This window comes from Oncorhynchus mykiss, chromosome 10, assembly GCF_057628025.1.
Source record: "Oncorhynchus mykiss isolate SJ-2025 chromosome 10, ASM5762802v1, whole genome shotgun sequence".
In the NCBI taxonomy this organism is placed as follows: domain Eukaryota; kingdom Metazoa; phylum Chordata; class Actinopteri; order Salmoniformes; family Salmonidae; genus Oncorhynchus; species Oncorhynchus mykiss.
This window is the reverse complement of record NC_143031.1, coordinates 35,306,820-35,320,784: the sequence shown is the minus strand read 5'-3', so window position 1 is coordinate 35,320,784 and position 13,965 is coordinate 35,306,820. Positions and strand designations below refer to the sequence as shown.

Below are 13,965 nucleotides of genomic sequence, written 5' to 3'. Positions count from 1 at the left end.
GGGGAGTGCTATTTTAATGCACAACAACGGCGAACATAAGCCAACCCCCACGAAAACACAGGGCGTAATACAAAACAAACGCCCCAAACAGGGGGACTTAAACTGTCCAGAAGAAACCCACGAAATGGGAAAGCACGTAACTCACAGACGTGCACACAAGTTTACACAACACAGAAGGACACAATAATTAATCCCGCACAAGGAACCAGGCGGGCCAGCTGACTAATAAAGCCTCACTAATTATACACAACTCAAAACAGGTGCACTCAATAAACACATAAGGAGGGGGAGGAAATAATCAGTGGCAGCTAGTAGGCCGGCGACGACGACCGCCGAGCGCCCCCCGAACGGGAAGGGGAGCCACCTTCGGTCGGAGTCGTGACACATATATAGGGAAGGTAATCAGGAAGTGATGGAGTCCAGGTGAGTCTGATGGCGTGCAGGTGCGCGCAACAATGGTGACAGGTGTGTGCCATAACGAGCAGGCTGGTGACATAGAGGACGGAGAGTGAGCACACGTGACATCATCGATGCACTTATTAATAATGAAGCCGGTGACTGATGTGGTACACTACTCACTCCTCCACTTCCGTTTAGGTACTTCCTGTTTTGAAATTGTATTTTTTTACTAAGCTGTATGGGAATTGTTTTAATAAGGTTAGGATAATTTTTATATTTAATTTGGAATTTTAAGACCCCTTGAAGTTTCAAAAATATATATTTAAAAAAAAAATGTTTTTAATGTTTATTTGGCCTTACTGCTTTTAGCCCACCCCAAAAATAAATCTAAAGGAAGTTTGTTCTGAATAGTCTGAATTTGTTGTTGTTTTACATGTATTTAACTCTTTATTCCCCTTATTTTTGGCACTAAACAGTATATGCTTCCATATATGTTTTCAATTGGTGCCGGGGGACCTTCAGTCGAGTCTTGTGAGGCATGTGGGCATCCTAAAGCAAAACAACCGACATGTACACTACCGTTGAAAAGTTTGGGGTCACTTAGAAATGTACTTGTTTTTGACAGAAAAGGACATTTTTTTGTCCACTTTTAAAATAACATCAAATTGATCAGAAATACAGTGTAGACATTGTTAATGTTGTAAATTACTATTGTAGCTGGAAACGACTCTGGGATGCTGGCCTTCTAGGCAGAGTTCCTCTGTCCAGTGTCGGTGTTATTTTGCCCATCTTAGTCTTTTCTTTTTATTGACCAGTCTAGCACCACTCTAGCTGTCACCTTTCACCGCAGATGCAGAAGTGTGACATAGGCGGATGCGGTGGATTGAGATGCATCCAATGCAAAAAACAGATATCTCTAGTTTAAACTGATGGGGATTTTATGGGGATTTTTTTATTATGCTAATTACATTTCCTTGGGGGCATGGACAATGACCTTACAGGGTTATTAAATTAGAGATCGCACACCAGCTGTTGTTAATAAAGAGACACAGACCTCTCCCTTGAGTTTTACCCCAAGCTGCTGTTCTGTCCTGCCGATGCATAGAAAAAACAGCTAAATGTATATTATCCATGTCCTTGTGGATATGAAGACTGTCAACATATGAAGTGTAAAACATATGGTTGTGTTTGTTTGATTAAATGTTGTTCAAGTGCCCCATGAATGAAATAATGTCCAACTGTCAACATAAAGTCTAAAAAATATGGTTGTGTTTGTAGGATTTTAAATGCCGTTCAAATGTCCTATGAATGAAAATATAATCCCATGACGCTCTATCACCTACAGTACAGCTCTCAAATGGTAGGTTTATTTGAACAGTGAGAGACAGAATCCAGAAAAACGCATGTCAAAAATGTTATAAATTAATTTGCATTTTAATGAGGGAAATAAGTATTTGACCCCTCTGCAAAACATGATTTAGTACTTGGTGGCAAAACCCTTGTTGGCAATCACAGAGGTCAGACGTTTCTTGTAGTTGGCCACCAGGTTTGCACACATCTCAGGAGGGATTTTGTCCCACTCCTCTTTGCAGATCTTCTCCAAGTCATTAAGGTTTCAAGGCTGACGTTTGGCAACTCGCACCTTCAGCTCCCTCCACAGATTTTCTATGGGATTAAGGTCTGGAGACTGGCTAGACCACTCCAGGACCTTAATGTGCTTCTTCTTGAGCCACTCCTTTGTTGCCTTGGCCGTGTGTTTTGGGTCATTGTCATGCTGAAATACCCATCCACGACCCATTTTCAATGCCCTGTCTGAGGGAAGGAGGTTCTCACCCAAGTTTTGACGGTACATGGCCCTGTCCATCGTCCCTTTGATGCGGTGAAGTTGTCTTGTCCCCTTAGCAGAAAAACACCCCCATAGCATAATGTTTCCACCTCCATGTTTGACGGTGGGGATGGTGTTCTTGGGGTCATAGGCAGCATTTCTCCTCCAAACACGGCGAGTTGAGTTGATGCCAAAGAGCTCCATTTTGGTCTCATCTGACCATAACACTTGCACTGGCAAAATTCAGACTGTGCTTTCTTGAGCAGGGGGACCTTGCTGGCGCTGCAGGATTTCAGTCCTTCACGGCGTAGTGTGTTACCTATTGTTTTCTTGGTGACTATGGTCCCAGCTGCCTTGAGATCATTGACAAGATCCTCCCGTGTAGTTCTGGGCTGATTCCTCACCGTTCTCATGATCATTGCAACTCCACGAGGTGAGATCTTGCATGGAGCCCCAGGCCGAGGGAGATTGACAGTTCTTTTGTGTTTCTTCCATTTGCGAATAATCACAATTGTCACCTTCTCACCAAGCTACTTGGCGATGGTCTTGTAGCCCATTCCAGCCTTGTGTAGGTCTACAATCTTGTCCCTGACATTCTCAGAGAGCTCTTTGGTCTTGGCCATGGTGGAGAGTTTGGAATCTGATTGATTGATTGCTTCTGTGGACGGGTGTCTTTTATACAGGTAACAAACTAAGATTAGGAGCACTCCCTTTAAGAGTGTGCTCCTAATCTCAGCTCGTTACCTGTATAAAATACACCTGGGAGCCAGAAATCTTTCTGATTGAGAGAGGGTCAAATACTTATTTCCCTCATTTAAAATGCAAATCAATTTATAACATTTTTGACATGCATTTTTCTGGATTTTTTTTGTTGTTATTCTGTGTCTCACTGTTCAAATAAACCTACCATTAAAATTATAGACGGATCATTTCTTTGTCAGTGGGCAAACGTACAAAATCAGCAGGGGATCAAATACTTTTTTCCCCTCACTGTATATTCCAATTGGCTTTCTTATGCTTTAAGGAGGTACATATTTGTATGCTGAGAATGTTGTTGTAATAGTAGGTAAAAACTTAAATACAACATTTTCTAAATGTTCTTGAAACGTCCTGTGGACCTCCAAGAGGTAAATGCATTCGTGAACATCAATGGACTATTATTTTAAACTTTAAACAAATACGATATAAACGTCATAAAAACATACATTTTGGGAAATTGTGCAACATTGTGGGATTGTTCTGTGCAACCTAAATGAAAATTACAAGAATATTCTTGCAACATCCCAGACAACTCCCATAACTTAATTAAATGTTCTGGGAAACTAAAGACCTTAGACCAGGTGTTCTTTCAACATTTTTATAACATTCTAGGATTTTTCTGTGCAACCCAATTTAAACATTGTATGAATGTCATCACAACTGAGCATATTTTGTGTTTTAGGAATGTATCTCTTGTAATGTACCCACACTGTACCCACACAACCTAATTAAATGTTCTGGGAACCGTTTAAAGAACCCAGAACGGCTGTTCTGTCAACATTCTTGCAACAACAAAGGAATGTTTTGTGCACTCTGATACAAACATTTTCTGAATGTCAGCACAACTGGACAGTTTTTTTATGTTCCCAAAATGCTATCTCATGTCATGTTACCACAACCTAAATAAATATTCTGGGAGCCTTTAAAGAACAGATGAAATGTGTGCTAGGAACATTCTTGCAACATCAGGTGAATATTTTTTGTACCCTAAATGAAACATTGTAGAATCAGCCACACAGCTGAGCTGGAAAGTTTTTGTGTTTTGGTAACATATATTTTGTGATGTCCCCACAATGTTTTCACCTGACTGTAAATGTGTTCTAAGAACATTCTTGCAACATCAGGCAAACGTTTTATACACATTCTATAGTCATCAGTTTTGTGTTATGAGAACATTGCAGAACTTTCACAGAACCAATTTTGTTTTACTGTATAGACACTAAGACACAATCACGTATGTCATACTGTATGATGTTAAAACATTTTGTAGTGATTTTGTTTTTTAGACAACTGAGATTGTTGATTTGATGCTATAAGTAATATGTATTTGTCACAGGACCATGTGCCGTGGAGAGTACTCCATACTGATGAGATTGAGAGAACGTGAGTTTTCTTTCTAATTCAACCTAATATCTGTCATCTCTGATAACATTTCTGCTTGTCTTTTTCTCTTATGTTTGGCTTATCCTCCCGCTATCTGAAGACTCATAGGTACACTACAAAAGTATGTGGACACCTGCTCGTCGAACATCTCATTCCAAAATCATGGGCATTAATATGGAGTTGGTCCCCCCTTTGCTGCTATAACAGCTTCCACTCTTCTGGGAAGGCTTTCCACTAGATGTTGGAACATTGCTGCGGGGACTTGCTTCCATTCAGCTACAAGAGCATTAGTGAGGTCGGGCACTGATGTTAAGCTCGCAGTCGGCGTTCCAATTCATCCCAAAGGTGTTCGATGGGGTTGAAGTCTGTGCAGGCCAGTCAAGTTCTTCCACACCGGTCTCAACAAAACAATTTCTATATGGACAGCATTGTCATGCTGAAACAGGAAAGGGTATTCCTCAAACTGTTGCCAAAAAGTTGGAAGCACAGAATTGTCTAGATCAGGGGTGGGCAACTCCAGTCCTCGAGGGCCTGATTGGTATCACACTTTTTCTCCATCCCTAGCAAACACAGCTGATTAATCAAATTGCATTTTAACCTGAAGATCATGATAGGTGATTATTGGAGTCACGTGTAACTGTGACACCGAGGACTGGAATTGCCCACCCCTGGTTTAGATTTTTCATTATTCCTCCTACACCAAACTTTACAGTTGGCACTATACATTCGGGCAGGTAGCGTTCTCCTGGCATCCGCCAAACCCAGATTCATCCATCGGACTGCCATATGGTGCATTGTGATTCATCACTCCAGAGAACGCGTTTCCACTCCTCCAGTCCAATGGCGATGAGCTTTACACCACTCAAGCCGACGCTTGGCATTGTGCATGGTGATCTTAGGCTTGTTTGCGGCTGCTTGGCCATGGAAACCCATTTCATGAAGCTCCCGACGAACAGTTTTTGTGCTGACGTTGCTTCCAGAGGCAGTTTGGAACTCGGTAGTAAGTGTTGCAAGCGAATGCAGACGATTTTTACGCGCTTCAGCACTCGGCAGTTCCGTTCTGTGACCTTGTGTGGCCTACCACTTCACGGCTGAGCCGTTGTTGCTCTTAGACATTTCCATTGCACAATAACAGCACTTACAGTTGACCGGGGCAGCTCTAGCAGGGCAGAAATTTGACGAACTGACTTGTTGAAAAGGGGTATTCTATGACGGTGCAACATTGAAAGGCACTGAGCTCTTCAGTATGGGCCATTTTACTGCCAAAGTTTGTCTATGGAGATTGCATAGTTGTGTGCTTTACTATCTATACTAACTATAGTATAGTTCTCCATTCTCCTCATACTTAATCAGTTCATCCTCTTTTCTGATAATGCCATGTGTCTTCTCATGTTTAAATTGTGCTCCCGTTTCCTTAGCGTTCATTTTTTCATTGGCTTCAGCTCTATGCCAGTGTGCCAACCAACCAGTGTGTCCCCCTCCCCCCAGTTGAGAACCAGTGGAGCAAGTACATCACCCTGTGTGGCCTGCGCACGCACTCCCAGATCTCCCAGTCCCTGGTCACAGAGCTCATCTACGTACACAGCAAGACCCTCATAGCTGATGACCGCCGCTACATCATCGGTGAGTCACCATCATCACAGCCATACTTGAGACAGATTCAGAGATGGGATGACACATAATTGTGTCTGGAATGGCACCTTATTCCTTATATAATGCAGTCATTTTGCTCTTGACAAAATGAGTGTACTAAATAGGGGTTAGGGTGCCATTTCCAATGCTGGCTGTGACTCATTGCTGGGATCAATCACAGGCTGCTAATTACTGCCTCTGCATAATAATCACAAGATGAAAAAACATGCTGCTATATATACATCCATCCTGGACTTAAGGGGAGGGTGAGGGAGGGGAATTTAAAAGGCACCACCCTCATTAAAGAATAATGCGATCTTTAATGATATCATTATACAATATGTTATGGTTTGTAGTAGGATGTTTATACACATGCACTCCACACTGTGTAATGTCCCTCCCTTTTGGTACCACCCACTGAAACTCTTCATCTGTCATCCCACTGCTAAGCTAAGCTTCCCCTAAAGTAAATTGAATTAAATTGCCAAAATGATATAGCCTATTTAGCCTACTCTTATCTATACAGAAATAAATAGAATCATTCAAAAAAGACTAGTACACCAGTAAGGATGATTTTGGAGGATCGGAGAATCATGAGCTTCTTAAAAATAAAAAGCTGTGGATTGTTTTAAATCGCAAAGCCTGTCGGAAGGGCCTCTAATTTGGGCAGCGCATTTGGCAAATACCAAATAGATGATTGTTGAATTGCGAATGTCAGTGAACGAGAAGCCCAGCCAGGCATATCGCAATATTTCAAATTACAATTGTGGGAAAACATAGTTTGGAAAACAAATGGCTATTCCTGTAAAGAGAAGACAATGAAAATACTCAAATCTGTCTTTTAGTTATACAAATTCACAACTTAATTGAGCGAACGTTATATGCCATCTTATTGGCAGCAGCGTAGCATCGGCCATATCCCCAGTGAGTGCGCATATTCACTGTCTTTATCATTGGGTTAGTGCTTTTGGACAGTATTTGTGTCTCTCCTTTTTGTTGGCCTATTAGAACGTTCCAGACAACATCATTTTTATTGATCTATTTGTCAGTTAGCAGATTATTGTTATTGTATTTTAAAAGATTATTTGACTGGAGACATAAGTATAAAGTATAGTAGAATTGCATGAAATTCGTTTATAAAAGGCCACCTTTTTCTATTATAAACTGGGTGGTTTGAGCCCTGAATGCTGATTTGGCTGACAGCCATGGTATATCAGACCGTATACCACTGGTATGACAAAACATTTTCTTTTTACTGCTCTAATTACGTTGGTAACCAGTGTATAATAGCAATAAGGCATCTTGGGCGTTATAGGGCCAATATACCACGGCTAAGGTCTGTACCCAGGCACTCGGTTTTGCGTTGTGCCTAAGAACAGCCCTTAAACGTGGTATATTGGCCATATACTACACCTCCTCGGGCCTTATTACTTAAATATACCCTAGTCTAGGCCTATTCCACCACACGCTGCTTTGAACAGTCTTTTTGCGAACAGTGTTTGAGTTATATTATTTGGCTAAATTATGACTATCCAATCTGCTCATAACATTAGGAATAGTAGGCCATCTTACATAAGTCTGCAAATGTGATGATGCATGGAATGCTTTATTATAAAGGTGCATTTTTATGGTGAAAATTAGCTTCCCCAAACTTGAGACTCGTAACGCATATGCACTGGAACAACCACGTCATTTCAACGTGGACATTTGTTGATATTAGGTGGAGTTGTTGATCAATGCAATTTCAACCTTTTATTAACCTACTCAAAAAGACAACCAGAAGTTTGTTTAATTCCCAATGTACCTTTGTCACTATATGCTTTCAACCATCTAAAAGCACTACCAAATCCAATGGAAAAACAATGTCAGATTTTTGGTTTAGTTGTCATATAAATGTGTTATCACTGCACTTTCAACCATTTAAAAGCACAACACAGTTAAAATTGGAAATCAGTGTCATATATTTTGTATTTATACAATAACTTTATGTATTATCACTCTGCTTCATCTAATAGCACAACCAAATGACCTGGATTGCAGATGAAGTTACATTAAAAGTACATAGTGGATGTGATCAGTGCTGTTTGAGATTCTGTGCAGATTATAGCAATTGTTTCTGGAAGCTGTGCTAAATTATTTTCCCCCATGTGAGCCAGTCTCCTAGCCATTCGAATTTCAGCCAATGAGCTTCATTCAGACCCTCACTATTTGAGTGACAGCTAGCAAGATGCTCACACACAGCAGAGAGAGAAAGAGAGAGAGAGAGAGAGAGAGAGCAATTATGTGGTGCACATATCTGCACATATGTGACGAAATACGCAATTTCCAAAGACCACTTTTGTCTCGTGAGTGCTACTTTAAGAACTACTGGCTAAAAGTATACAAAAGTACCGGAGCATCTCTTTAAAGAATAGGACGAGAAAAAATAAAATCAAACTTTAAATGCACTTTAAATAACGTTTGAGTCGATATAGTCCTATCCTTTAACATTTGCTCTGTTAAACCTACCCTTTGGAATTAGTTTAATAACAACAGTGAATCTATTTAGTTATTAAGAGATCTCTCAATAAACATTCTTGCAATAGCACAGTCTGTGACAAATCAAAGTTAAGAAGGGCTGGGCTTTGTTAAAATCCTGGATCGGAGACCAAACGGATAGCTATAGATAATCAACTTTCCAGTAGGAGGTGCTGCGCAGCCTATAGTTTTCTTCTGATAGTGGATATAATGTTGAAGATCTGACGTTGTTTCAAAGGTACAAACTAAACATATTTCATACAAGGTTTGTCTATGTTGAAAATGGGTTACCATGATAACATAATCCTGTGGTTGAAATTTCACCCTCAAAACAACAGTTTACTTTGATTACTTTTTTCAAATGTAATGTATTTTCCAAGTAGATTTCATGTCACAATACGTAGAAAAATTACATTAAAACAAAGTTTATTCAACCACGTTGTGCCAAGTGGGATGTTCCATACTATGATATGATTATAATTACACTGGGACTGGGTAGGGTAATTATGGTGCTCCTCTCAGCTAGATAAGAGTCCTTGAGACACAGGAAAAGGGTTTTGTAAACAGTGTTTTTTTGTTAACCTTCTATCTCCCCCAACTTGGTATTAAGAAAGTTTGCTGCTATCAACTCACATGCTTAGAATAAAGTACGTCGCTGCAGAATCTATGGCCATCATCACTGATATAAGTACTGTCACTACACTCTCCTCTTTGCTCTCTCTTTCTGGGTCTCTCTCTCTTTCCTCTCCGGTTTCTATTCCCTACACTCTCTGTGCTCCCTCCATCCAGGCTCGGCCAACATCAATGACCGCAGTATGCTGGGCAGCCGGGACAGTGAGCTGGCTTTGCTGGTGGAGGATGAGGAGAGGGTCCCCTCCATAATGGGAGGAGAGGAGTACCAGGCCGGACCCCTCACTTTGGCACTGCGCAAAGAGTGTTTCAGGTCAGGACTATGGAAAATATGACAGTAGGGTCGATACTCTTCTGCACTTTCTGGGATTTTACATTCAATTAGTTTACTGATAGAGAGGTTCACTGAGTTTGAGGGGTATATACATGATATAGCTGGGGTGAACCTGGATGTGTTTGGACTTGAAAGGGTTATCCCTTCTGCAGAAGTGAATCACTTCTCAGTAGATTAACAACTCCCACAGTCATTCTTATGTTAGTGAGGGAGGGGGTAACCAAGGTCCCTACACTGACATACTAATAACGCTGACTCCACTACTAGTAGATGGATCTATTGATTAGTAATTGTTGGCATTTGTGATGCACTAAAACTGTCCCTTGTCCCTCCTAGACAGAGTATGGATACACTTCACAGAGCTTGCCTGAAGCCTATTATGCCAGCAGAGCTATTAGTTTTGGCTCGAATCAGCAGCTACCAAGTATATCCTCTAGTTTCCAAGGGAACCATCTCAGATGACAATCGTGCGCAAGCGTGGTGTTCATTCTCTGTATGAAGGAATTCTTTTTTTGTTTTGTTTTTTTAAATATGCATTTGTGCACCAACCTTCACTCAGCTACTGTATTACAAACTGTCACTCTATCAACAGTTTGAATGTGCAGTTAACTTAGCTGCTTGGCAGTAACTGACTCTATGTGCATGTGCTTCCCAGGGTGCTTTTAGGAGCTGATTCTGACCCCAAGATCGATATCGATGACCCAATCAGCGACCGTTTTTTCTTGTTGGGATGGAACGCGGCGGCAAAACTGAATGCTAAGATTTATGACAAGGTATACATGTAAATTAATACGACTAAAAGCTATGTTTGGATCTCTTTTTCATGTGCATTGTTATTAGTCTCTCTTTCCCTATAACCTCCCTCCCTGTCCTCTCTGCTGCTCACCTTTCCCCTTGACTGTTACTTTCCTTCCCTTTACCTGGAACAGGTCTTCCGCTGCCTCCCCTGCAACTCTGTCCACAGCATGAGGGAGCTGAAGGAGCATTCAGGCCTGGAGCGCCTGTGTGACACAGACCCTCAGCAGGCTAAAGAGGAGCTGGAGGCCGTCAGGGGGCTACTGGTCCACTTCCCCCTCAACTTCCTGTCAGAGGAGAGTCTGCTCCCCCCACTGGGCAGCAAGGAGGGCATGGCTCCTACGGGACTCTGGACATAAGAGTACCAGACTACCAGCCACAAGAGCCGGGATGACACTGAAATATCCCAGTACAGAAGGGGAGCGCTTTATAGATTTTATCACCTTTGCCAGATACCACTCCATTATTAATAAAAAGATTGGAACAAAATGTATTCTAAACTGACCTAGCTCAAAAACACTAACTGATGTGTCTACGAAGAATGCAATTAGATGCAAGATGTTTACATACTGTAGCTGTTGATACAGAGTGGATTTGAACTCTGTTAAAACGGTCAAACATTTCAAAACAAACCCGATGATAATGTATCCCAGGGTTCCCCAATTGGCGGCCCACAGGTAATTTTATTTGGCCCCCCATGTTTTCTGAGCAAATAAATCAATTAAAAATATATTTTTTGGGGACACAAAAGACTGTAAAAACACCAGCAAATCAGCTCAAAGTGATTTTAATTTTGGAAATCTGTTCCAAGTTATTCCCACGCATAATGGAGAGATATCCACAGTGTATAAAACATTAGGAACGCCTGCTCTTTCCATGACAGACTGACCAGGTGAAAGATATAATCCCTTATTGATGTCACTTGTTAAATCCACTTCAATCAGTGTAGATGAAGGGGAGGAGGCAGATTTAAAGGAGGATTTTTAGGCCTTGAGACAATTGAGACATAGATTATGTGTACCATTCAGAGGGGGAATGGGCAACTGCCTTTGAACGGGGTATGATAGGGGCCAGGCGCACCGGTTTGAGTGTGTCAAGAACAGCAAAGCTGCTGTTTTTTTGATGTTCAACAGTTTCCTGTGAGTATCAATAATGGCGTCCAGCCAACTTGACACAACTGGGAAGCATTGGAGTCAACATGGGCCAGCATCCCTGTGGAACACTTTCGACACCTTGTAGAGTCCATGCCCCGATGAATTGAGGCTTTTCTGAGGGGCAAAAGGGGGTGCAACTCAATATTGGGAATGTGTTCCTAATGTTTTGTGCACTCAGTATATGTGATTGTGTACAAATGTAGACAAGGTTTAAAATGATTATGTTTTTGTCTAATGTTATATCTGTTTGGGCATCTTGTGGTCAATTTGCTGTCTGCAAATTATTTTGAATTATGTTCCGGCCCCCTGATCATCCACTCAAGAAAAGAACGGCCTGTGGCTGAATTTAGTTTATCCCTGATGTATACTAACGCATTTGAAGCCTTTTCTGTGCTCCAAGTGACTTTGACACATGGCTATTCGAAGGATTACCACTGTTTTAATGTCACATGTAAATTTTTATAAGGTTGAATCATTGCCACACTCAACTGACCAAATTTGTTTGTTAATATAATACTGAACCTGAGTATTTCCTTTTTTAAAGGTCTTAGGTACGAGTCTGCCAATACATAACATAACAGGAACAGAATGCCACTGTATGAGGCAGGAGGAGGAATGGAGATCAGAAGTCAAGAGTCTCAGATGATTTAGGAACATTGCGTACATTTATTGTTGCAAGGTTGTGGGTGGATAGCTCCTCTCTCTGTCTCTCTCAGCCTCTCTCTCCCCCTGCCTCTTTCTCTCTCTGCCTCTCGCTTCCACTCTCCATGCAGTGCCAGCAAATTTGTCAGAACATTTGTGGTTGTTATGGTGACGGTTATAAAGAGCTGACTAGATTGTGGCCGAAAGAGGAAAGGACAGATGAGCGATAGTCTGAATCAGACAGAGGTATATGACAAAATGGAAGACGAGGTGGCCTAGCAAATTCTGTAAAATGAGGGTCATTGGATTTGCAAGATAGGCAATGACAAAAGAGGAAGACCAAGGACCATATGAGGGGCATGGGGCGAATAGAGGGGAATGAGAGAAATATAGTCAGGGGGTGCTCCTGGCATGCTTTAATTGTTGCGTCTTTTTGTCGTCACCATGGCAACCAAGTGAATTATTGTTACTAACTTACCCTGTTGTCAGTGGTCCAGAACATTCCACTATATTTCAAAAAGGGGAGCAAAGAAAAAAATGTTTTTGTAAAGCACAGTTTCTAATCTTGGATGGGATGAGTCATTTTTTTACAGTTTTAATCAAGGAAAATGTGACTAACTGAAATAGTAACATTTATTTAGTGATACTGCTTATACCACCACCACTACTACAGGTGCTTTTAGCAACTCGGGTGTGTTTACATACACTAGCGTTGCTTTCAATTGTATTGGGTTGCACAAAAACAGTTGATGGGAAGCCAGAAGTTAAATACAATTCCATTTCAACTTACTGTGGATATGTGTAGGATAGTTGGTAATTATTACAGGGGGAAATTGAGACAAAATATCTAAAGTATTGTATTATTAAACAGACTTTCCAAATGTGGGTCTGTTGTAGACCCACTTCCTCTCTGCTTACCTCATGTCAAAAGAAAAGTCCACCACAAATTATTTATTTTTTTGTCCACATATGGAGCATGTGCAGGACTTTTTATTTTGACATGAGGTAAGCAAAGAGGAAGTGGATTTACAACAGACCCACATTTGGAAAGTCTGTTTAATAATACGACACTTTAGATATTTTGTCTCAAATCCCCCCTCTCATAATGACCAACTGTCCTGCCCACTGGCACAGTAAGTTGAAACGGAATTGTATTTAACTTCTGAATTCCCACGTACTGTTTCTGTTAATTATATTCACCATACTACTTTATGTTGAAAGAAGGGGAGTTGTAGCTCTAACATTTGAATAACATTTATATGACTTTAGTATTTTCTACTTATTTATGTAGGCCTAACTTTCACTGTATTTTAACATTTTAATGTGCATTAAATGTATGTATGCCTGCAACCTGGACTCAGGGGTAGACGTAACATAGTAATCGAAAATCTGGGAAGCTCAAATTAGTATATTTTACATTTGGTATGGAATGCATTAATTTGTGGATGTCCATTTCATATGTTACGAATTCCAAGTTGTTGTGGCTAACGTTAGCTAGGTGGCACCCACCCTCCTTTCATATTTGCTTTATTAAGTTACATGTCTTATGTAACCATATTAAACATAACATATCCCATAGGGCTGCGCACAATTGGTCCCAGCATCGTCCGGGTTTGGCCGTAATTGTAAATAAGAATTTGTTCTTAACTGATTTGCCTAGTAAAATAAATGTTAAATTAAATTGAGAAAAATATACTAGTTAAACGAGTGTCCCGGATTTTCGTTAACTTTGTTACGTCTAGACTACGAGACCAGCCTGATCACTTAATTATTAGAATAACTAGGCTATAGTCGATAGGCTTTTATTTTTCAAAATTGTCATCTGTACGAATGTAGCTATCTTTTAACATTTAATAAATATTTTTATAAGTTGTAATGTGAACAGTATTAGTTAA

General features: G+C 40.7%; 1 protein-coding gene across 5 annotated transcripts in view; it reads left to right on the top strand.

Moving 5' to 3' along the window:
* Positions 1–13,952, top strand: part of LOC110533729 (phospholipase D2) — a 39,081-nt gene extending 25,129 nt beyond the window's left edge. For all 5 annotated transcript variants that reach the window (XM_021618210.3, XM_021618207.3, XM_021618209.3 and 2 more), the window contains 5 exons: positions 4,320–4,366; positions 5,855–5,989; positions 9,305–9,458; positions 10,135–10,252; positions 10,409–13,952. In XM_021618210.3, coding sequence (XP_021473885.2) covers positions 4,320–4,366; positions 5,855–5,989; positions 9,305–9,458; positions 10,135–10,252; positions 10,409–10,633 — 679 coding nt within the window. In that variant the 3' untranslated portion in view covers positions 10,634–13,952. The remainder of the gene's footprint in view (positions 1–4,319; positions 4,367–5,854; positions 5,990–9,304; positions 9,459–10,134; positions 10,253–10,408) is intronic.
* Positions 13,953–13,965: the final 13 nt, after the last annotated feature.